Genomic DNA, 25,055 nt, shown 5'->3' with positions numbered 1-25,055 from the left:
TTTTCAATTATAAACTCATCACTTGTGGTTTCTGTGGGTGGTAAGTTTAGTGTTTTTGGTCCAGAATAAAAATAGCTTAAACAGCTACTCCATAGAGCACCAGCACTCATGGTAAGTGGATGACTGTAACTTGGTTTGGTGATCCTGCGATAATGATGATGATGATGATGATGATGATGATGATGATGATGATGGTAAATGGAAAGCCCACAGAATGAGTCTCCTGATTATCTCTTGGCTTTACTTTACACTCATCAGCCACCTTGTTAGGTACAACCTACTAGTACTGGATTAGACTTACTTTTGCTTCCTTAATTCTTTGTGGCATTGATTCAACAAAGGTGTTAGAAACATTCATCAGAGATTTTGCTGCACATTGACATGATAGCATCACACAGTTGCTGCAGATTTGTTGGCTGTGCATCCATGATGTGAATCTCTCTTTTCACCACATGCCAAAGTTGCTCTGGGATCTATGGCTGTCTATGCCATTTGAATACAGTCAGCTCATTGTCTTGTTCAAGAAACCAGTTTGAGATAATTTCAGCTTTGTGAAGGGATGAAAATGGTCAGCAACAAAACTCAGGCAGACTGCAGTGTTTAAATGCTCAGTTGATACTAAGGGCCCCAAAGTGTGGCATGAAAATATCGGTCACGCATATTTTCCCACCATTGGCTCTAAACGTTAATACAATACAAGATAGGACTGTGTTTTTATGCTATTTACAGAAAATTGTGGCCCAACCATGTGAATGTCACAGCAGAAATCGAGACTCATGAGACCAGAAAACGTTTATCAAATCTTCTATTCTCTAAATTTAGTGAGCTCGTGTGAACTGCAGCCTCAGTTTCCCGTTCTTAGCTGGCATGAGCAGAATCTGTGGTGGTCGTCTGCTGCTGTAGCTCATCTGCTTCGAGGTTTGCCACACTGCATGTCCAGAAATGCTGATCTACACAGCTTGGTTGTAACAAGTGGTTATTTGAGTTACTGTTGTCTTCCTATCAGCTTGAAACTATCTGGTCATTCGCTCTAATCAATAACGCACCCAGAGAACTCACACTCACTGATTTTCCCTTATTCAGACCATTCTCTTTAAACTCTAGAGACATCAGTGTGGGAAAATTTTCCCCCACTCTGACGTTTAGCTTGAGTTTGAACAGGATGTCTCAAGACCATGTTGACATGCGTAAATGTCGCTGCCTGTGTTTGGCTAATCGGATATTTTCATTCACGAGCAGTCAAACAGGTGAACCCCACAAAGTGTCTGGTGAGCGCGTTAATGAAGATATGATTATGTAATTATCTAATAATAAGCGTCTTTTGTCATCTTTTAGCATAATAAAGCATAGTACAGCATAACATAGCAAATGTTAATAAATGTAATAGCTGCAAAAATGCATACTTGACTGCAAATAAATGTATAACAAAAATGTATCCTATAAAACTAAAAAAGTTCATTTGTTAACAGTTACCCAACTGATAAATGACTCAGACTCACATATGTTTGTGAATATTATGAAGAACTGTAAGAATCGCAAGGCTTTTATTAGCGTCTCTAACAGTCTATAAACAGTCAATGGGTACGTTTCTATTAATATCCTTAAAATAAACCTGGTTGTAATGTTATTAGTAGCAAATGATAAATATGTTAAAAATGCTCGTCACATATCAGCTAGCATGTTAAGTGTTGAGTTGTCTGCTCTCTTCATCTGAACAAAAATATCGTTAACTTAAGAAGAATCTACGAACCATAAGTATTGTGGAGATACAGAAATTATTTTATTGCTGCCATATAATCTGCATCATTATAATTGCATTAATAACATTCTTTACAGCATTATTTCATGTAATAATATTTCTCACAGTATTGATACTGCATTACAGTTGTTTATTGAAGATGTCCATTTGAGGATCCTTCCATTATGTTAACTTTTATTACAGGTACAGTCAGAAGTATTTCATACACATTGCATATCTGTGCTTATTTTGAGTTGATGTTCGGTTCATTGAGGGTCTTAAGCTTCACTGGCGTGACTGTCCAGGTGATACATGCTGAGGGAAACTAGAACATAGAAGGATAACTGCAATGCATGCTTACAGTACATATAATACATATAATCTAGGAATGTGTCCGGCCTGAGGCCTCAACTCATTTGGTGTCTTACTATATTTTATTCTACTTGGTAACAGACGATCAGAGTCAATAATTAGCTCCAGAGACCCTGAGGGCTTGAAGTTTATTACCTTGTATGGAAGGTGTTATAGAAAAGAGAAGTTCTATGTCTGCTTATAGCTATTAAAGATGTACGATTAACTGTGACTAATCAGAATCAGAATCAGAATCAGAATCAGAATACTTTATTGATCCCTGGGGGAAATTATTTTTTGTTACAGTGCTCCATTTTAAACCAACATTAAGACAAGACAGACAATACGCTAACTAAGAATAGTACAATATATACATATATATACATACATACATACATAAGTCACTTATAAATAAATAGTTGGAAAAGAAACATGTGTAGTTGTAGCAGCAAACAGTGTGTTAAGTGGATGCGTTGTACAGGGAGATGGCCACAGGCAGGAATGATTTCCTGTGTCGTTCAGTGGTGCTTTTCGGTAATCTCAGTCTCTCACTGAACGTGCTCCTGTGACTGACCAACATGTTATGGAGTGGGTGGGAGGTGTTATCCAACATTGTCTGGAACCTATTTTAATCTGTCATTGACGCCATGGGGGGGGGGGCGTGTACCCCACTGCTTTATAAGTATCCAAAAACATGTATTTTGGTCAGAAGACATATATTGATGTTTTCTCCGGGCGGACTTTTCTGGGGCCTCCGTGGTTTGTGACACTGCTCTACATTGATTGATTTCACGACAGCTTTGGTGGAGGATGCGGGCAATTGTAGAGTGCTAATGGGGTTACTTCCACGGTGGTCGAGCAGGATTTAGTGGTCAGACGGGCAGACGTCTCGGGTGATTTCTTGACTACTGTGGGCCCACATAAAAAGGTGAGCACAAACCTCTTAAACCTCTTAAATATAATGTAGAGTCAAAACATTACAATATGTAAAGCTTTTAAAATTTAGTATTATATGAAGGGGTGTATATTACATGTGCGTGTCAGGTCAGGTACACCCACTCTTGCACACAGGATTAACAGAGGGACTTTGAGGAATATGATGAGTGGAAAAGGCATTCCTGCCACTCCACACACGCGCAGTTGCACAACGACACTCCCTCCTGGCTTAACTTGGGGGGGGGGTGTATGTTAGATGAGGGCACTGGTTGAGGTGAGACGCACACTCCTCCCTCAGTGCTTTATTGCCTGACAAAAGCTGTGTATGAGTGCATAGCACCAAGACCAAAACAGTCAGAGGGGACACTTCTCCTCCATTAGTTAGTCATTTCAGACTTTGTAGATTAAGGAAATGGTCTTTTTGTACTCAGAGGGCATTTTACTCAACTGTAAGAGGAGAGGAGAGCAGAGTCTAAATGAGCGCTTGGTAAGTTTGTTAAAACTTTGTTGCCAGATTTGTAAAAATCATCATATTGGTTTAAGAAGGTATTATCTGTTATTGTCTTATGGAAGCTTGATAAGATTATCCTGTGTGTTAACTGAAAGAAAAATTGTGTCTCTGTACAGAGCAGATTTTATTCTATTAATCCAAACTCCTACAGCACAGCGCAGAAAGCAGAGGCACTTTTTCATTTGGAGACAGGGTAATGTTCTCTGTTGTAGAAGTGGTCTATCTCGCCTTTTGTATACTTATTCAATAGTTACAATTAGGACCTTCCTGTGAAGTAGACTTTCATGCATGCATTGCTTTGAATAATTACAATATATCAGTTTTAAACTTTGTGAATCTTTTTTTTCCCCTTGGTTCAATTCTCATCTGAGTCTGCTTTTGTCATGAGGTGAAAAAGGAGAAAGAAATCAGGAAGCTGAAGACTGATACCTCCCAAAATATGAATATACCTCCACAGAATATGTATTTATTCATAGAAACTCTTGAAACACAACGTTTTTCTTGTTGCTGGAATTTGTGGCTTGTTTTCTGTATCTCGGGGGAATATTTAAAGCTCTCAGCTGTCTCACACTTACTAGGCGAACCTCTCTGAGAACACCAGTAACAATCTTAAGCATTGCAAAATGTATAATTACACGTTATGTAGAAGCTGTAGTAAATTAAATTTTTAGCAGTGTACAGTGTAACTGCATTATGAATAAAATAACTGTCTCTGGCAATCTGGATCAGGGGATGTACCTGAGGGACAGATTAAATTAAGCACAGTACTGGCTGAGGAGGTTTAACTTATTCACGTATGATTAGGAACGTGATGCCATCAATGCTGTTCTCCTTTTTTCAACATCTATTTTCTGTATGACTGTCTCCCGATTTTTATTTTTCTGCCTTATATTGAAACTCACTGGCCTGGCTGTTAGCAGTTGGCTTATTTTTCCTCGCTGTGTTGGAGGTTTTCTGGGTAACTGTCATGTGTGAGACTCGGAGACAGATTCAGAACTCGCACACAGGACACAGAGGGAACAGAGGGACCAGATAGGGACTGAGGAAAGATAGAAGATAGAAGACTGAGGAAAAAGTCCAATAAAGATGGAGACACGACAGATTACACAGGGAGACACAAATAACTAACACGGGTACACAGAGGGAAGACTGGACATGAAAAGGGAACTAAATGAAACTAAACAAGGAACAGAGAATTAACCAAACTAAGAAACAGAAGGAAATTATACTCAGGAAATAACACATTATCTTAAACCTCATTCCAGAAATACCTAACAATTCAAGACAAGCACAAACTACTTGGTCACAAACCCAGGACCATGACAGTAACAGGATAACAGGATAACTGTTTATAATTTGAAGAGGACAGCTTTGATTTTCAAGGAAAATGTTTAATTCTTATCTGGACTTTTGATTTTTAGGGCACGGTGACTCAAGTTACCCAAAGGTAACTTTAAATTCTTTACATGCATTTGTTGGGTTACACTAGGACAGAGACTAGGGTCAGACCTCGAAAGAAACTTCAGGATTTTGCTCATATTACTAAAACAGCACAAAGCATGGATATTGAAATCTGATAAGTTGATTTTGTGCCGATGCAGCAATGTAAATATCACCCTCTAAAGCTCAGATCTGACATTAAGATGTGATTCCCCAGCATACCTGTGTGCTTAAAGTGCTTTTGGAATGTGTAAAGTCAAGTTTAGTTAAAAAAAAGTTTGCTTGTAATAACAGTATTCATAAAACGTGATTCTCTCTCTTGATACAATAAGTAAAGACTGCAGAGCAAGAGGTGAATACCTTCTAGAAAACAACAAAACTATAACTCACAGTTTGAAAACAAGAAAGACAAAAAAGATCGAGACAGCATGGAGACAGAGCTGAATGGTGCCAGGATCAAGGTGCTCCTGGTATCATGATTCAGTCTGTGTGGGCAGTCAGAGACAAGCGCTGACATCTCGGTACATCTGCTCCACCAGCCGTTTATTACCATTTGTAATATATTATCCATTATTGTGGAAGCCAGCGCGCTGCTGGCTTACAGCTCTTAAAGTGCTTGAGTTGCTAATTGAAGATGAAACAGCTGTCATATTTTTAAATGCAATTCTTTCCCTCTTTCTTCTTCTTTTGTTTTTTTGTCAGACATCTGTCTTTGAATTAGCAGGATAATATTTAAACATAGAAACCCTGATTTTTTTTTGAATTCATAGTCATTTGGTATATATTTTCCCCCTTTTTCAACACCAAATGAACATACATTTAAAATGATTTTAACTAACCAAAAATACACATATATATCTAGATCGAGGGGTAACTGTGGTGTAGAAGACAAATTGCTGGGATTAAGTAGCGCACAGCTGTTGGTGCAAATGTTTCTTCATTGTCACTGTCCTTTTTGGAAATAATAATACAAAAAGGAAACGTTCTCCCATTTTATGTGCATGTTAGCCCTTCTTCCTGCCTTAACCCTCTCTGCCCCTCTCAGATCATCTCAGACCTGGAGTCATGGAATGAGGAACTGTCACAGCAGATGAGCGACTTTGACACGGAGGATCTCACACTGGCTGAGCAGAGGCTGCAGCATCATGCGGACAAAGCTCTTACCATGAACAACCTCACCTTTGATGTCATCCACCAGGGACAAGAGCTGCTGCAGTATGTCACGGAGGTCCAGGCGTCTGGTGAGTTAGGGAATATAAATACATTTAAACCTTGAGTATTTATTCAAGGGGGCGACCCAGTGCCAGTCGTTAGGGGAAATTCTGCACGGGCTAAAATACCCTCGGGAGCTCAGTCCCTTATTTGACTTCTGGTAGGCCAAACCTTTGCTACTGTCATTTCCCAGCTCATTCCTCTACTCGTGCCTTCCATGAATAATTTGTAGAGTGTAAAAATAGGAAGCCATCCAGCTGTGGCTGCTGCTGTTGTATGGATGCTGGGAAATATAGTGATGTATAGTATAACCATCCTGATTATGTTAGAAAACCTTTTTCAGTGTTGGTAACACAACAGAATGTCCACTTTCTGCAGGTGTGGAGCTGTTATGCGACCGAGACGTGGACATGGCCACACGGGTTCAGGACCTGCTGGAGTTTCTCCACGAGAAGCAGCAGGAGTTGGATCTCGCCGCAGAACAGCACAGGAGACACTTGGAGCAGTGTGTCCAGTTAAGGCATCTGCAGGCTGAAGTCAAACAGGTATGTATGTGACTCAGGGGAGACAAAGATGCAACACTAAAGCAGCGATTAAGGTTTGACTTGGGTTTCAAAAGCTCTCTAAAAGCTAGAAAAAGAACAATGACTGCTTACAAAGCCTGAAACTGTTTTCTGACATCTGGTAACTCATAATATATTTATATATTATGAACTGCATATATGTGTCCCATACATATAGTCACACATGAATATTCACATGAATCTTCTTTTTTCCTGTAGTCACGCTGCTGAATGGAAATCCGTTCTGGCAGTTCAGTGCTAACATACTGAGAATCTGCAGCAGAGAGTGATAGTTCGGCCTTTTAGCACATACTATGTTGTGTCTGTACATGACCATGGGTAGATGACTCATCCTGTGTCAACAATTTCTCTCTGTCTCTCTCACTCGTTCTTAACTGTATTCATTCTGCTTCTCCCAAAAATATTCAGTAATGAGCAAATTTAGTTTGCAGTGCAATAATTGATCCATCATTCAATTTTCATCAGAATACTAAATATGAATTTCTTTGACTCCACTTTGATCTGTCCAGGTGCATGGTATCATGCATTATGACGGATAGAGATTTTCTCACAAGAGTGCTGTGAAAAATGAAGTACACTTTTACTGCTTCCTTAGGAATTAAAAGTGCAAGTGGGAGCCAGTTGCTGCTAATCAAATGCACTTGATTAACTGTTATCAGCAAGTGTGAGCACCTCTATAAAAGCAGACGTTTTGGCAGTTTGCTGGTTTTCAGCATTCAGGTCTTATCTTAGACTATAAAAGGCTCAGTGAGCATGTTAAAGTTCGTAACAGTACAATTAGAAAAATACTGAACAAGTATGGCTTGTTTGGAAGAGTTGCGAGGAGAAAGCCTCCTCTCTTTGAAAACAAAATAGCAGCGCAGCTTAGATTTGCTAAGTTATATCTGAACAAACCGCAAACTTCTGAAATAATGTCCTTTTGACAGACAAGACCAAAGTGGAGCTGTTTGCCACATTTGGTGAAAACCACCGAGTAAAAACACCTCCTAACTACTATCATGCGCGATGGTAGAGGGGTAATTATTTGGGCTTGTTATGAATCTGAATGCTTTTGTCAGCTATGAACTCCTCTGTACACCAAAGGATTCAAATGTGACGTCATGTCTCAGCTACATCTCAAGATGCAACAATAATCCCGAGCACACCAGCAAATCTGCAACAGAATGGCTGAAAAAGAGCTGAATCCTGTGCTGTAACGACACAGTCAGAGCCCAGACCTCAGCGCTGTAATGACTGTAAGACTTTAAGAGAGCTGTGCTAAAATGAATGCCAACAAACCTCAATGAACTTAAACAAGATTGTAAAGAAGAATGAACCAAAATCCCTCCATAATGATCTGTTTTAATGACGTTTTTCTCATCACTGTATATTACCCACAAATGTCTTTCAATGTAGCTAGAAAAGTAGCAACTTTGAAATTTGGTGTAGTGTCCACTAATTTATTGTACATTTAATGCACAGAGCATTAAGAAAAATCTATTCCTATTTGTTCAAATACTTGAATAAACAGCAATGTTACAAAGAAACACAAGAAAAACCAATAATCCAGACAAAAACAGATGTGGTTTCTTTCCTATTGTTTTGCATGTCATCTAGTTATTCCCTAACAGTATCTATTCAGTAGTGGAACACAATTACAGCAAGACAATCATGTGGAGCAATCTTTCCTGCTGCTATCTGAAACCCAAACATCAACAAACACGGAGGCAATTTTCACAACAAGGACTCTTATTGTGGTGATGCAGCCAAACAACAACAGTCTTAGGCTTGAACTTGAACTAAAACTAATGAAAAAAAATTTGGTTGCTGGAAAAGAAAATGATATTGATACTCGAGGAGGGCCGCGTCAAAACATTTCAAACGCACTGCCGTCACAATGATACGACAGCTGACAGAATGATGATAGCGTGTTAGCATGGAGTTAGTTTTCATTCAGTTACTGAATGCAGTTGCTCATCATTCATAGAGAAAGGTTGCTGCAGGTGCGGCTCTTTTACAGAGCGTGATAATTGTTTATTCAGCTCAGAAAATCTGAATTGGGATGGAGATCGTCAGTGTGGTTAGTGCGTATTATTTCAGGAATTCGGTGTAAAATACACTTCAACAGCTTTTGCCATCCACTCTCTTACACGGGGGAGCTTAGCTATTACACAACCTGCTCTGAATCCTCTAACTGCACCCTTTTACAGTAAAGCCGGGAACAACAGTAATCTTGTAATTGTAGCTTGTGTGTTTATGCTGCTGAACTATCTCTAAATATTGCTGTGCTAAATTTACCAGTGTAAGTTTGTGTGTTTGTTTTTTTAACCCAAACCCAGAAGTAGTTTCTTATTAGGTCTGCTGGAGGCCTTATAATAGAAAAGCGGGAGCTCAAACGAAATAAAAGGATTGTAAATAGATAAAGCTGTGTTTTTATGCCATGGTTTGATAAAATATTGAGCTATATTATAAAAGGGTTTAGTGTTCATTCACACATCTGTGTTAAGCCACATGTCCCCACAGCTCCTCTGAGATTAAAAAGCTAACCTCATACCTGCCCCGCCCCAGGTCGTTGCAAGTGCAATGGAAACACTGACCCTGTTAAAACTTCTCAAAAACAGGTGTCAGTGTTGTGTAGCGTCATTCATTTTCTGGCCAGGCTTCATATGCAGTTCTGCTACCACCCACTCAGCAGGCGTGCATGCTGAGTCAGAGAGAGTGAGCGAGGTGTCTTCGAGAGACTAACCTTTGGCTAGAATTAGGCCAGTGAAAAACAAAAGCAAATGTGATTTTTGGGCGCTGCAGGCAGCGTGTATGCAAGGCGGGGTAGAGAAGGTGGTTTGGGAAATGTGCGCAGGGTATAATTTCAAGATCAAAAAGTTGGAAATGAGCATTTCTGTCACAGAGTACCGACAGTAAAATATAGCAGAATAGAGAAGTAGCTAAAAAATAAGCGACCAGTCCACTTTTTTTTGTTTTTCAGTTGTTTTTAAAATGTCATAATAAATTTAATCCCACTCTTTTCGAAGATAAATTTCGAAGCTTTCTGTTGTGCTGTAGGTGCTGGGTTGGATCCGTAATGGTGAGTCGATGCTGAACGCAGGTCTGATCACAGCCAGTTCCTTACAAGAGGCCGAACAGCTGCAAAAGGAGCACGAACAATTTCAACATGCAATAGAGGTACAAGAAACTCAGCTGCCTCATTTTTTTGCTTCTGTGTTTTTTGTAAAAACTTAATTCCCCGCCCTTCCCCCTTTCACCAGGTTTACCTTGATTCATTTTTAAAGGTCTAGTTGCCTTTTCCATCCTCGCTTCTGCTCCCGTGTCGCTTTCTTGCCCTTCATCTTCCAACCTTTTGCTTTTCTAAAACTCTTTTTAAGGCTGATATCGCTGCACACGGCCTCTCCGTCTGATCACAAGTCAGCCATGAAATGGAATTATGAATAACCGGCATCTATACCCCTCTCTTTCTTCTCTCGCTGCTTTTACCTTTCCCCCTTATTTTCCTTCTCCTCTTTACCCCTGATTATTCGGGGTGCATTGGTTCATTTTAATGCAGGCCTGTGCCTGACCTACTTCTACGACGCTGACATACATGCAACAATTCACACATAGAAGAACATTGTTTTTTATTGTTGTGTAAGTCAGAGTGGAATTTTAACACATGCTGCACACCCCTGATTCCCACCCCAGCACTAGTGAAGGGAAAAAAGTAATATCTTTCTTAATTGTACACAGCAGATGCTTCGGACTTAAGACTTATCCCACAAAAATATTATCAAGGCTAGCAAGATATCGTTAATTTTTTTCTTTTGTTTATCCTCGACTGCCCCGAGTCCAGCAGGAAGCAAAAGCCTTACTCTCGGGCTATGCACTTTAACTCAAACATCACCAGATACTGTTTTTTTTTTTTTGTTACCCTCGATCTCATTTCCTCTCCGAAATGCTCACTCTAGGACAACCTTTATGGCACAGCTATAATCAGACACAGCTTTTGTTTATATTGCCTTTACTTTGTTGCTTCCCAGTTCACAGATCTCTACCAAAGTGCCCCGTGGGGCCAAGAGGAAGCTGAGGTCGAATTTTCAAAGCAATCGTTGTGATATACAGATTCATGTACCACCTGAAATTCATTGTTTTTCATATCACCCTTCCCCTGCGTGCAGAAAACCCATCAGAGCGCGCTGCAGGTACAGCAGAAAGCTGAGGCTCTACTCCAGGCAAACCACTATGACATGGATATGATCAGAGACTGTGCAGAAAAGGTATTGTTGCTTTGTGTTGTCTCTGAGGGAAAATAGTGCGGGCAGTGCAGTGGCTGGTAAACTGATTTATTTTGTTTGACTTGAAGGTGGCAGACCACTGGCAGCAGCTGATGCTAAAGATGGAGGACAGACTTAAGCTGGTTAATGCTTCTGTGGCTTTCTACAAGACCTCTGAACAGGTATTATTGTTTGTGCACGTGAATGCATATGAGTGTGGGAGTGGGTGCCACCAAAGTAATATCTGATCTTAGTGTATGAGTAATTTTAGTATAAATTTAAGTTTAAAAACATTCTCTTTCCCTGGTAAGCATCAGTCCCCAAAGTTAGTGCCTGCAGACTTACATTCGGATAAGAAAATTGCTTCCAGCAGCCCGAATTTGCACAGGTTGCATGAAAGTGTAGACCAGGAGTGGATTACTGAAGAGCAGTTTTTTTTTACAAACTGCACTGTGTCATCTGTGTCGTAGGTGTGCAGTGTGCTAGAAAGCCTCGAGCAGGAGTATAAGAGAGAAGAAGACTGGTGCGGTGGTGCTGATAAACTGGGCCCTAACAGTGAATCAGACCATGTCACTCCCATGGTCAGCAAACATCTGGAGCAGAAAGAGGCCTTCCTCAAGGTGAGAACGATGATTTTATTGCAAATACGAAAATAAACGTCAGCATTTTAGGGGGGTTAATGTGGCCTGGACTGATCCAGAATGGCATTCCTGCACAGTAATTAAATCTGACAGGCAGTTTAATGCAAAATAAGATCAAGTGAGTTCATTATTAATGTGCTGCCGCTTGTTGTTGCTAACAGCTGCTACTGCTGAGAAAGTAATGTTAGCCTTGATCCCATCTGCACAGTCTACACACATTTTATTTACTTTTTGTCCTCGTCAAGCGTACGCAAGCGTCAGTAAATGTTGGGCTCTTGGTATTTCAGCATCTAGCTATCAAGCCACCCATTTTTTTGCCACTTATGTGGGGCAGGGTTACAGAGGCAGCACCCCAAGCAGAGAAGCCCAGACTTCCCTCTTCCCAGCCAACTCCTCCAGCTCATCTGGTGGAACGAAGCATTCAAAAGGCAGACAAAAGACGTAACCCAGGACACCCACTCTAGCTACCGTGACAAAAAAGGAGCGAGAGTATTAGCAGTTACATTTTGAAGTAGCACATGTTAGTTAAAGGTAGTGTTTCCATGTTTGCAGGGAGAAAAAAAGAGCTAATGTGTGAGAAGTTCACTCAGAGATAGAGAAAGATGTACAAAAGAAAGATGAGAGACTGTTTTCAAAGGTAAAGACTGCTCAACAAGTGATGTTTGATAAATATAAATACATTTGGTAGCAAAAGGAAAAGTCCAACGTTGTACTGTCTAGGGCTTGTGAAACAGGCATGCTCGCCGCTGCGCTTCTACCCTGGATCTTAGGGTTCCAATTCCCATTGCAACCTCTGATTATAAGGATATGAATGTGTTGACCCGCTGAGTAACATTCGGGTTCTTTCTGCACAATTACAGGCTTGTACGCTAGCCAGACGCAACGCTGATGTTTTCTTGAAGTACCTGCACAGAAACAGCGTCAACATGCCTGGCATGCTGTCCCACGTCAAAGCTCCAGAGACTCAGGTTAAGAGTAAGTAAACACCTCAGAGATAACTGTCATCCTTTCTGGATCTCATTATTACAGTTTACAGGAATCATTACAAATGTTTTTTACACAGTTGGTATAAACCTAAGCCCCTTTCAGACATGCACTCATTGCCGTTAACTCGATGGCATCTTAACATCTCTTCATGTCTGATTGGAAAGTTCCCCAGAGCTTTTAAATAAAAGTCAGGGCAGTGGTCCTTCATATGTCACTTTCAAAAGAAAACAAGTCTGAATGCATGCAGTCACAGTGATAGATGTGTTCACTGAAAATTACAGCTGCACAATTCTCTCATCTAGGTTTATTGAAGCAGTAAACACATTTACATAATAGCATTTTGTCTCAACAACACTGCTGCTAATTTGCAATAAGATAAAAGACTGTGATGGACTTTTGCTATTCCCAGTCTGGGGGAGATCGCCCACTTCCTGAGTATTTGTGGGAGGGTTATAGCAATTTCTCACCTCTCTTTGATTACTGCACGTATACAGTGTTACACTAAACTAGAGTTTATGCTGACAGTGGCATAAATCCATCAGTGCTTTTGCATGTAAGGCTAATAACAAATGCACGAACATAAACATTAATATTAACAGATGTGTGAACTATTCCATGATTAAAAGGGCTTTTTTTTTAACTTTCCTTGCACCATTTTAATAATTCTGCGAAGTTTTGATTTCATGCGTTCAATTTTTTTTTCCTGCGTTTGTTTGCGTGTTAAGTAGAAATTCGTAACCGACTCGAATAAACAAAGTGCTTGTGTCGATTCATCAGATATCTTGAATGAGCTGCTGCAGAGAGAAAACAGAGTGCTTCACTTCTGGACCATGAGGAAGCGGAGACTGGACCAGTGCCAGCAATATGTAGTGTTTGAACGCAGCGCCAAACAGGTGTGTGCTTGTTTATATGTGCAGTGGGAATAAGCACAATCTGATCATGAGGCTCAGCAGATAACTGCATTGTGGTGTTTGATTTACTGCAGACTGAGAAGTAGAAATAAGCCTCGTGTTTGGAGTGGGAGTATATCAGCATATTCGTTTTGTTGGCGAGCAGCTGCAACTTCCATCTTGTTTTGTCTCTCTTTTTGAATTAAACAATGAGTTAGTGTTTCTTTATAATGGCACATTCAACTGGAAGTGCTGCAAACAGGCAGTGATATGTATAAATGTCTTAAGGATGGCTACCATTATGTGGCACAGGACATATAAAGGTTAGAGTTACTGGAAAGCATTTCCAAAGCATCTCTTCAACTCTTTTCCCCCCCCCCTACATGTCAACCTGACCTTGGGAAGCTTTTCTGTGAAGAATAAGAGAACTGAGCTAGACCACAGTTCCAAAGAACACTCAATATTTCCCATTCAAACATGTCTCACTTTGAGAAAAGTTTGGTTAATATTGTTTGCAGTAGCAGGCGGGATGCCCTTACACTCTACAAACTGAGCTCATAACTGGAATGCTTTATTTAAACATGGCATGAGAGAGCCAAAGCAAGTTTGAATCTGCACTCTATTTTCCTGTACTAGGGTGCCTTAGGTTGTTTAATATAAGCCACTTGGCTCCCTCTTGTGGTGTTCGGGTGTATGCACGGACCAATTCTCTTAGCCAATAAAGCCAGATGACATCGAGCGTGTTTCTAGGACATGGCTATTCTAGGCTGGTCCAGGTTTTATCCCCAGGGCCCAGGGCTTGTTTCTGGTCTCACAGTTTGACTGGACCAGTTCTGCCATCACTGGTTGGGAGGTAGACCCAGTTTTAAAGTACGCAAACACTAATAAGGATAGAAATTAAATAGGACATATTTTAAGTGAATGCTAGAAATTTAGGAACTAACTAATTATTTTAATACGTGTTAAATGATTGGATCTGGAGGGAAACCAAAAAACATAAAATGATGCATAATATTTCCATGTCTTGTTATTTTCACAAGGTCATACTGATGTCAACTTTCCTCATCCAGAAGTCCCATGAATGTGATCGTAGGGAATTATAAAGGGAGTCTTAGAGGCAATCTGTATGGCAGAAAATACTACTGAGAGACCACAATCAGTTTAAACACAAGAATTATTGTTAGTTTAAATATACATATACATACTACATAATACACTAAGGGTTTATTTTTATATTTTTTTGTAGTTTTAAGTGCATTAGGTCCTCAGATTTGGGTAGTCTGTGTTAAACTAAAATCCCTTCACTGTATACATACTCATTTGTGATTGGCTGTTTCCTCAGGCCCTGGAGTGGATCCATGACACTGGGGAGTTTTACCTGTCCACTCACACATCCACCGGGTCGAGCATTCACCACACACAGGAGCTACTGAAGGAACATGAAGATTTCCAGATCACAGCAAAGGTATGTGTGTGTACATTTATGTCTGTTTATTTATCCATAAAAGAAGGAGGACGAGCCTGTTTGCAGTTTTTTTCCTACCTGCTACTTACTGGTTGCGTTGCGTGTATATTTGCACAGTCTCACCCTCTGCTGTGAGGCCCTTTCCCAGGGCGGCATATTGTCCTGTTTCCTCTTTACTGTGTCGCTGTTATTATGTTAGGGAGCAGTCTATTGTGTCCATCAGGCAACACACTGTTTCCTAACACTCTCTTTCTTTTTCTCTGCCATCTACCTTTCCTCTGTATGGCCATCCCTCTCCACTCTGTGCCCCCTCCCTCTCTATTGACAGCAAACCAAAGAGCGGGTAAAGCTGTTGATCCAGCTGGCGGATGGGTTTTGTGACAAGGGCCACGCCCATGCCTCGGAAATAAAGAAATGGGTGTCCTCGGTGGACAAGCGCTACAGGGACTTCTCTCTCCGCATGGACAAATACCGAACCTGCCTGGAATCAGCGCTTGGCATTTCTTCCGACTCAAACAAAGCCGTGAGTGCCCATCGCTGATAACACCATATCTGATCTTTCAAGCAGCTTTAAAAATGAAATTGCACGCATATATGTGTATTTGCGAGATATAACTATGCATTATGACCGTTTGCTTCGACTTTCAGCTTTTCAAAAATCATTTTGTGCTTGATGGGATTAACATTGATATAGCCCAAATAAACTACACCTGGGCTGAATCCTGTTTGTTTAACTGCTGATAAATCACCCACTGGTGTGTGGAACTGCTGAGTGACTGATGTGGCCTGTTGTGCACCACATAATAGCCCTTGGCTCCTGTGTTCTCAGAGTAAAGAGTTGCAACTGGACATCATTCCAGCCAGTGCTCCAGGGTCAGAGGTCAAGTTGCGGGACGCTGCCCATGAACTCAATGAGGAGAAGAGGAAATCAGCACGAAGGAAAGAGTAAGGGCAGCAGACGGGTTGATTTTCCACTTATTTCCCGGGCCATAGGTTTCAGGCACATCATTTCCAGCTAACATATAAAAACATTTTCAGTTTTTTCAGTGCTGTTGACAATATCTAGCTTGAGGTTAGCTTTCATTTTATATTTACTGTTAAGTAATGTGTAAATTCATGTTAAATAACCCAAACTTCATGTAAATATCATCCGGATTACCTCAGATTCATTCAAGTGTGTACAAAAACAGTTTATAGTGCACAACGACACAGAGTTATGAGCTTTAATGGCACAACTTTGTGTTGCTGATGCTGTAAAAAATATCTGTTGTAACTACTCATAAGCAGCTATAAGCAAGGGGAATTATAATGCTTCCACATAGAGCTGTTCTATGTGTCTTTCCTTGTTAACCAATTTTTTTGTAATATTTACACACACACGGATTACTTCTATCATACCGATTGGTTTGTTTAACTCATTGACGTCATGAAGTCATCTTTAAGAAACAAAAAGGTACAGGTTTTACAAGCACATCTGTGGATAAATTGTTCATAAAATCCTTTAATTTCTTCTTCTTCGTTTCTTCTAAAGTGTTGATCTAAATTGCAGTCTTTAATCTCTTTAGAAATCCTTTTGTTTTTGAGTTATATTTACTTGCATTTTGTCAGTCACAGCAGTGTGCCGTGTGCATCACTTTCTGTATTTCCCAATATTTATATCGTTTCAGATTTATAATGGCAGAGCTGATTCAAACAGAGAAAGCCTATGTACGAGACCTACGGGAGTGTATGGATGTAAGTATTGTAACAGACGCGAGTCTTCACTAAACAGCTGAAAACGCATCTTTTTAAACTTTCTCATAGGTAGCTTTTTGTTCATACTTTTTACTCTTTTTGTTGTGAAGCACTTTGATGTTTATCTTGAAAGGTGCAATACAAATAAAACTTTACGCATTTCATTCTTTGTTCTTGAATTATGACGATATTTTTCTTTAAAATGATTTCCATTTGGTTACACTGCCAGTTTACTTTTTCTTTAAGCTAGACACAAGTCTAGGTGATGAATTAATTATTCTGTGGCGTGCGCGTCTGTGCAGACCTACCTGTGGGAAATGACCAGCGGCGTGGAGGAAATTCCTCCTGGTATTGTCAACAAGGAACACATCATTTTTGGGAACATGCAGGACCTCTATGAGTTTCATCACAAGTCAGTAGTGCATTATTTTGTGACACTTTGTTTTCCTTACCATCAATATCGGTTGATTTAAAAGAAATCATTGTTAGGTGCAGTGAATCCACAGTTTGACCCTGAAATTTGACCGTCTACCTTTTCCTCTTTCTGTACAGTATTTTCCTGAAGGAGTTAGAAAAGTACGAGCAGCTTCCAGAAGATGTCGGCCATTGTTTTGTAACCTGGGTAAGAGATAAACTTGCACCTTAGTAATTTGTTTCTTTCTACACTATGTTAAATGCTAAAACATGACATAGTACAATAGTCCATTTCTTCTAAAAAGGTTTATGTTTTATCCATATCTCTGGTGAATAAATACTGCTGTTATTTTTCCTGCTAAGGCTGATAAGTTTCAGATGTATGTGAACTACTGTAAGAACAAGCCAGATTCAACTCAGCTCATCGTGGAACATGCTGGACCCTACTTTGATGTAAGATATTACCAACAGCATTAATCTTTTCTGTTCATCCTCGGGGAGTAGAAATACTAAATTTGCATTTTATATCTGAAATTGACTCACTTCGAATCATAATTAATTTAACTCTCATGGTTCCTCTGTGTGCTGCATGATTTAGAATGAATGAAGCACTTTCCTGTAAAAGTGTCTCTTTCCTTTTTCAATTTACAGGAAATTCAGCAAAGACATCGTCTCGCAAACTCTATCTCCTCTTACCTGATCAAGCCAGTCCAAAGAATCACAAAATACCAGTTGCTTCTAAAGGTAGAGCATACATTTAAATGAATCTTAAGAAGGTTTTGTATTTAAATGCCACTGGATTGACACGTTTGTGTGCTCCACTGTAGGAACTGTTAACATGCTGTGAGGAAGGAAAAGGGGAGATCAAGGATGGCCTGGAAGTGATGCTCAGTGTCCCCAAGAGAGCCAACGATGCCATGCACCTCTCTATGCTGGAGGGTGGGTATACATATGTGTACATCTGCTAGTATGTTTTTCTTTGCTTGTCTGTAGCCAGTGACTGAACTGTCACTTTGCTATTTTGAGAGAAAACGAAATATGTTGCTCACTTTTATAGTCAGTTGTATTTCTGACTCAGCTGTGAGTCAGAAGTAAATTTTTTCAACTTGCCTCCTACAAACATATTTGCATTTACTGCAGAAACAAGAAAGCCCCCTTAGGTGATTCTTCCCTGATTTTCCTTTTACTACCTCAGGATTTGATGGAAACATCGACTCCCAGGGAGAGCTGATACTCCAGGAGTCCTTCCAGGTCTGGGATCCTAAGACTCTTATCCGGAAGGGTCGGGATCGACACCTCTTCCTCTTTGAGATGTCTCTGGTCTTCAGCAAAGAAGTGAAAGACTCTAATGGGCGCAGCAAATACCTCTACAAGAGCAAGCTCTTTGTAAGAATTGTTTTATCCGGCTGTACTGAGTGGATCCACGCCAGGTCCTTTGAGACACCTGTTGTTTTTATCTGGGTTACAAGGCTGTTATCACATATTTTTATGCCTCTGTGATGGCAACGGTTGTGGCTGGAGACAGAATGCTTCTCAGTTGCCCCTACTTCTATGAGTCAGCCTGTTTGTCCGCCGCTCCCATTTTGAACTTGATATCTCTCGATCACCTCGAGGGAATTCTTTCAAATCGTGACCTTGGCCATAACGCTGAATATGTCTAAATTAGACACAACTGCATAAAAAAATAATATGAAGTAATGATAAAGATGTTAAGTCTTAAAAAACTTAGCAGAAGAATGCAACTGTAGGATGGTAGATCTGAGATATTTTTATATTTCGTCGAATTTATTTGCACATTTTTCATCTCATCAGACGTCAGAGCTTGGAGTGACAGAACATGTGGAGGGAGATCCTTGCAAGTTTGCCCTCTGGTTGGGGAGGACCCCAACCTCAGACAACAAGATTGTTCTGAAGGTATGAAGATGTTGACTTCGATGGGTTATGGAAAGAGTCATTGCATTCATATTTATTTTAACAGTATTTTAAGATTAACCAACAGATTTACTGAAAGCCTTGAATATTATAACAGATCTGATGTAATCATTTTAGAAGTAATCCTCTTGCAAAAAAGCTTTTCTAGCATTGTTACTATAAAGTTGTGTGAAGAAAGTTTTCATAGGGCTCTATATACAGTACAGTGAAAAACTAAGTACACCCTTACTGCTTCCATGGGAAATAAGAGAGTAAAAAGCAGCCAAGTGCTGCTAATCACAAGTACTTGATTAAATGACCAGTGAATGTGAGCACTTCCATAAAACCAGCTGTTTGAGTGTTGAAGTGTGTGTTAATGCAATCTTCCCAAGAGTGTGGCTATCCCAGCAAATTCAAACTAAGGTCAGATTATGCTCAAACTTAAAGTTCAACTGGAAAATAGCTGAACAAGTGTGGCTTGTGCTGAAGCATTGCCAGGAGAAAACCTCTTCTCTCTAAAAAGAGCATGGCTGCAGAGCTTAGGTTTGCAAAAGTTGCATCTGAACAAACTACAAGACGTCTGGAACAACGTCCTTTGAAAATGGAATGAATCAAGGTGTTTCAGTGGCTCAGTCAAAGTCCAGATGCCAAACTAACTGAAATGCCGTGGCAAGACCTTAGGAGAGCTATACATAAACACATAAACCTCAATGAAGTGAAGCTACATTGTAAAAAAGACTGGGGCAGATTTCCTCCGCAATTATGTGTGAGACTGAAGAAGTCAAACAGTTCAAGTTATTGGTGTTAAAAGTGGTTCTACAAGCCGCTGAATCTTGGGTGTGCTGTGTTTCTCAGAGGAATGCATAAAGTCCTGTGAAAACGCTCTTTTTCATATGGACGTACTTCTCATATGATCACAGGAAGTGGTAAGGTTTTTGATACATGAAGAAGTGTTACTTCATGTCTATAGTTCATCCTCACTAAATCCTCCCTGGCTCCTTTTGTTCAGCCAACAAAGTTCAGTCCCTTTAAGGGGGTGGAGTGTTACTTTCTGCTGCTTCTTCACTCATCACATTAGCATAGCAGTTGATGGGTCATAATCCAAACCTCACAAGCGACTTGGTAATTCTCACGCAGTGAGTCAGAAGCAATGTTTTATGCATGCTGTGTGTGTGTAGATATGCGTTTGCTTTTTGAGACTGACACAGAGAAAGGCTCCCGGGGTGTGTTACGATTTGGCAATGTGTGCTGTACAGCTTTCTGTCTTATTACATAACTTCTGATGATCATCTTAAACTGTATCTTATATAACTCGGCTCCATGGAAGTCATGGTCCTGGTTGCTAAGTGAAAAAGGAAGGGAAGACTCAAATGAGGGTGGTTATAGGATGAAAGCTGCATCTACACATTGAATCTGTGACGTAAATAAACACAGTAATAGACCGTGGTTGCTTTTTGGGGCTCTGAGTGAATATGTGCTCATCATATAGACATGTGAGTCAAGTTAAAGACTGCAGGGCTTAAGCACACTGTGGGAAGAGAGAGAATTAAAATAACTAAATTAGGCCTTATTTGTAGACCTGTGTTTTTCTTGCTATTAATGCTGTCATTGTATTTAAAAAAGAGAAAACTGTACTGTGCACTTAAGAAACCTTGAAATCTAACATATATCTAACCCAGTTATCTGTTATGCACCAGGCTTCAAGTATTGAGAATAAGCAGGACTGGATCAAACACATTCGGGAAGTCATACAGGAGCGAACAATCCACCTGCGTGGAGCTCTGAAGGAACCCATCCACATCCCTAAAGCCACCACAACTAAACACAAAGGCAGAAGGTGAGCTAAAAGTAGATTACTGTCAGGCAAAAAAAAGAAAAGAAATCAGTTTCATGATAATGCCTAGAAGCATTTCAGCCGAACAAAACTATATGGCGTGAAGATAGCCCTATAGGGTAAATGTCATGTTTATTGGTCATAGTAATTATGGGTCTGCTGTAATGATGCCTGCCTGCAGGGATGGAGAGGAGCTGGACAGCCAGGGAGACGCCAGCAGCCAACCTGATACCATCTCTATTGCCTCACGTACGTCCCAGAACACACTGGACAGCGATAAGGTAAAAACACAACTCACGCGGACGTTCGTCATAACCAGTATGTAAGGGAAGCACTTTAGCCACATTAAAAATAGTCAAGTTTTCAGTGCTATTTATTTCTTTTTTTTGTTTTTATTTTGTCCTGTCTTACTGTGCAGTTCATGCAGTCACATTGCAGCTCTGCTGTCGATTAATGCTGTCACTCAGTAATACGATTGTAAAAAAAAAAACACAAAACAAATGTGCAAAATGCTTAGATGCAGTCGACTGTCCTCAAGTCGTTTCCTGTGAAATTGTTTGATTGTGTTAGGAGGAAGAAACAGCCCGACTCTCAGAGCTTTAAAGCGGCATGTGTGTGTTTGTTTTTTCGTGTGTATTTGCGCTTGTGGCTGTGGTTATATCTGGTAATAGCACCACAGAAGGCTTGTCCTCCTACGCTCAGTATGATCAACTGTAAAGCTAAAAAACATGCAGCACACACACACACAGATAAAATAGCCTCCCCGTACGTTTATCTCATACTAATTATAAACTGATCACTGGACTCCTGCATCGGTTCCTTATTTTCACGCTTGAGTTGCAGTCGTTTCACATGACCCAAATGTGAAATTTTAATGGTCGAGGGGGTGAGGAGCATCCGCTGAAGTCTAAACTATCACAGACACTGATTAATTAGTCACAGTGCCTCAGTTTAGGCAGCAGTCACATGCATACACATTTGAAACACAGTAACACCTGCAAATTCAAATTAGCATCTCATTCTCACTTTTTGAATGCATCTCTTTATCTCTCGCTTTGTGCGGACTCCATGAGACGTTTCATTCAAGGGGAAGTGACAGTGGCGTGTTTGTGTTGCCGTGTGTGTGCGCGCTCGTGTTCCTGTGTGCTTTTCAGCTTTAGTGACTGACTTGTTGTGTGTCAGCAGCTTCAGCCTCCCACGCTCACTTCACAGAGGATGCTCGTCTGTATGCCAGACAGGAGAGCACAGTTTTAAGTCCTCACAGCTATCGATCTTACTCTTTGCTTCAAAATACAGGCTACCAGAATGTTTTTACCGCTAATTTTCCCGGTGTGTGTGTTTTGTTTTTCTTGATGAAAGGTTCAGTGTGAAAGTAATTGTTAAAAGACACGGGTGGATTAATTGCGCCGCTTCTGGAAAGTGACACAAGAGAAGGAATCATTTAATCTTCAATAGTCTGATTGTAAGGACCCACAGAGGAGTGTAATTACAGTGGACAGCAGGAGGTTTCCTACTGGCTTTGGAATGTTGGGATCAGGAATTTTAATACTAATTGAAAATGAATGATTATTCCTCTTTTTTAACTTCTACTTACCTGCTTCCCTGCATTCCCTTAGTGTGATTCGAACTTTAGTGGACTGAGACACAGATAACTCTGCTCTGTAGAGTTTTTCTATCTTTTTTTGGAACTTTTCTTGCAATGAGGGAGTGGAAAACAATGGACAGGTTTGGAGACAGGAGCTCACATCCCATTTCTCAGCTCCTAAGCTCTCTGGCTTTGCCCCACTACCAAAGGGTATGTTTCAGATAATCTGCTTTGCTTTGCCGTGACAATTAATGCAGTGCAGTGTGCTGTGAATAAAATATTGAGCAATAATATATGCTTTGAAAGACTCAAATGGAAGCGCACACAAGCAGTTAGAGCAGTGGTAAGTATCGGAAAACATGGGACGTTTTTACAGTATTTACAGAGTTTTACAGAGTATTTACACTGCAGAGTGTGTAGCTAATGACTGCTGCATGGCTTCACTCCATTTCCAAGACTGTTCATCTGTTGCTAATAATTTTTATGTTTAACATAAATAAACACAAGTTTTCCTTCTTGAAAACGTGTCATTCAAAGATGACAATTATACTCCCAGTGATTACTGAACTACAGCATTAAAAACAGAGAATGTCCATTGCAACAATTATAGTATTAATATATTAAATGTTTTCAGGTCCGTATTTCCCAGAATTGTAATTGCATAAAACATTTTAAATGTTCTATCTTTTCTGCTCTTGTGTTTGCAGAATAGCCACATTTGCTCACCCTCTGTGCCTCCACAACAGATCAAAGCATCATTAGCGACTAGCAGCTGCTTTTTCACTCACATGTTAAAAGGACAAACCTTTTAAAATAACCAGTGAGAAAAATGACTAATCCCGACTCGCTCCACCTCTACCTAAAATTGCCTTTCCTTTCATAGACGATCACGTCGTCAGAATGACGTTTTATTCGGTTGAGCTTGGATGAGTCACCGGTTCATTCTTACACTGTACAGAGCTTCTTGAGTCCCTGTGCTGTTAGCACATGATATTGTGTGGGCACATCTGCTTTACAGTTATTAATTAATTGCCAGGGAAAGTTTTATTGCAGGGTTATTATTTAACATCGAGCAAGTGTTGGTGATAAGATTAATAAAATGCAGAAAACTACTCAGAAATGTTTATGTATATTCTAAGGGAACACAATGAGGCAATAATGGATTGTTTGGAAATTTTTCTACACACTAGCCTAACACCTATTAATATGGAGGTTATCCTCTTGAAAAAACATTCAGAGTACTGTTGTTTCCCTTCCAGCTCTCTGGTGGCTGTGAACTCACAGTGGTCATACACGACTTTGTGGCCAGTAACGGCGGAAGCAACGGGGAGCTGACAGTCCGCCGCGGCCAGACTGTTGAGGTTTTGGAGCGACTGCACGACAAGCCGGACTGGTGCTTGGTCCGGACCACGGATCGCTCGCCAGCCCAGGAGGGCATTGTGCCCTGCTCCATGCTCTGCATCGCTCACTCCAGGTCCTCCATGGAGATGGAGGGCCTCTTCAACCACAAAGGTAGGAGGAGAATAATTTCTTGGCTTATTACAGGTGCACTGAATGATGTTTTTTGATGTTTGTTTTTTCACGAAGCACATCTGAACACTTAAAAACAGCTGCTCGTTGCATACATGCACGAGCATGGACATATCGGATTCGGTTCCTGTTTGCAAATACAACATCGATGACCCGTAGAGCCTTCACTTTCCATTAAACAGCTGCTTCGGGGAACACAGACATGTATTTCTAGGTGTTGCTATGCAACTGTGGAAGGCCCACTTGAAGCACAGCAGTTTTTTTTTCATTAGACTCTTTTTTTAAACTTTTTTCATTAACAATTTTACCATTGACAGATGTTATTACTGTCAGAAAACCTGATTTTGTCCTTGTGTTGGTGCCTTTGCTCTTATACCTGACATATTTTGGCAGAAAAAAACACATTTCAAATGGATTTTCTCAATCTGTATGTATTAACACCAAAGCCCTTCTCAAACTAAGTCTAGTCATTCAGCACTCGCCATGTAAGACTTCCAGGAACTTATTTGGGTTGTTATTTGAAGCATTATCTAACACGTGAAGTTGGGCAAAGGACATAAAAACTCGAAGTCTCAACACTGATGAGGGATTGTGGCCGGGATTGTGCAGGCACACAGAGAAGGAGGTACTTCCTCTGAAGGTATTAGATCCAAAAATACACCTATAGCCAGATGGTTCTAAAATAAAATATTTTTTTCCTGAAGTAGGGGCTTGTAGGTCTGCAGCAAAAAATGACACACACAATGAATCCCACTATCCTTACAAGTTATTAATATTTAATTATACTTGTAGCACCAAAAAAGAAGTGCTCATCAATTGAAGTGGCCCTACTCTTACCTTAGCATAAATTACATTTTGCTGTTGGCAAAAGTGGCACTAATTCAGAGTTTTCGATACTACCATATAGCCTAAAGGAAAGCAGAACATATTCCTCAGAACTGTACTGTAGCACATAATTTTGCTTAAGGACTTTCCACCAATGCTAATGCTGCATTGCTGTAAAACATGCATGCTTTTAGTTTAATTAGTCACACAGTGACTTGTAGCTGGC

The 25,055-nt window shown here is 40.3% G+C and overlaps 1 protein-coding gene across 4 annotated transcripts in view; it reads left to right on the top strand.

Annotated features, from left to right (window-relative positions):
- Positions 1-25,055, top strand: part of triob (trio Rho guanine nucleotide exchange factor b) — a 127,238-nt gene that overhangs the window by 66,469 nt on the left and 35,714 nt on the right. For all 4 annotated transcript variants that reach the window (XM_085366268.1, XM_085366271.1, XM_085366269.1 and 1 more), the window contains 22 exons: positions 6,022-6,217; positions 6,567-6,733; positions 9,812-9,931; positions 10,918-11,016; positions 11,103-11,195; positions 11,484-11,633; positions 12,515-12,629; positions 13,419-13,534; positions 14,874-14,996; positions 15,325-15,519; positions 15,826-15,941; positions 16,664-16,730; positions 17,033-17,142; positions 17,283-17,352; positions 17,508-17,597; positions 17,796-17,888; positions 17,972-18,083; positions 18,340-18,530; positions 18,957-19,058; positions 20,753-20,892; positions 21,071-21,170; positions 23,734-23,986. In XM_085366268.1, coding sequence (XP_085222394.1) covers positions 6,022-6,217; positions 6,567-6,733; positions 9,812-9,931; positions 10,918-11,016; positions 11,103-11,195; positions 11,484-11,633; positions 12,515-12,629; positions 13,419-13,534; positions 14,874-14,996; positions 15,325-15,519; positions 15,826-15,941; positions 16,664-16,730; positions 17,033-17,142; positions 17,283-17,352; positions 17,508-17,597; positions 17,796-17,888; positions 17,972-18,083; positions 18,340-18,530; positions 18,957-19,058; positions 20,753-20,892; positions 21,071-21,170; positions 23,734-23,986 — 2,818 coding nt within the window. The remainder of the gene's footprint in view (positions 1-6,021; positions 6,218-6,566; positions 6,734-9,811; positions 9,932-10,917; positions 11,017-11,102; positions 11,196-11,483; positions 11,634-12,514; positions 12,630-13,418; positions 13,535-14,873; positions 14,997-15,324; positions 15,520-15,825; positions 15,942-16,663; positions 16,731-17,032; positions 17,143-17,282; positions 17,353-17,507; positions 17,598-17,795; positions 17,889-17,971; positions 18,084-18,339; positions 18,531-18,956; positions 19,059-20,752; positions 20,893-21,070; positions 21,171-23,733; positions 23,987-25,055) is intronic.

The sequence above is a fragment of the Diplotaxodon limnothrissa genome, linkage group LG11 (genome assembly GCF_057381915.1).
Source record: "Diplotaxodon limnothrissa isolate DT_005_m linkage group LG11, D_limnothrissa_male_GT1.1, whole genome shotgun sequence".
NCBI classification, from domain to species: domain Eukaryota; kingdom Metazoa; phylum Chordata; class Actinopteri; order Cichliformes; family Cichlidae; genus Diplotaxodon; species Diplotaxodon limnothrissa.
Note: the sequence above shows the minus strand (reverse complement) of the source record. Positions and strands in the feature narration are given on the sequence as shown.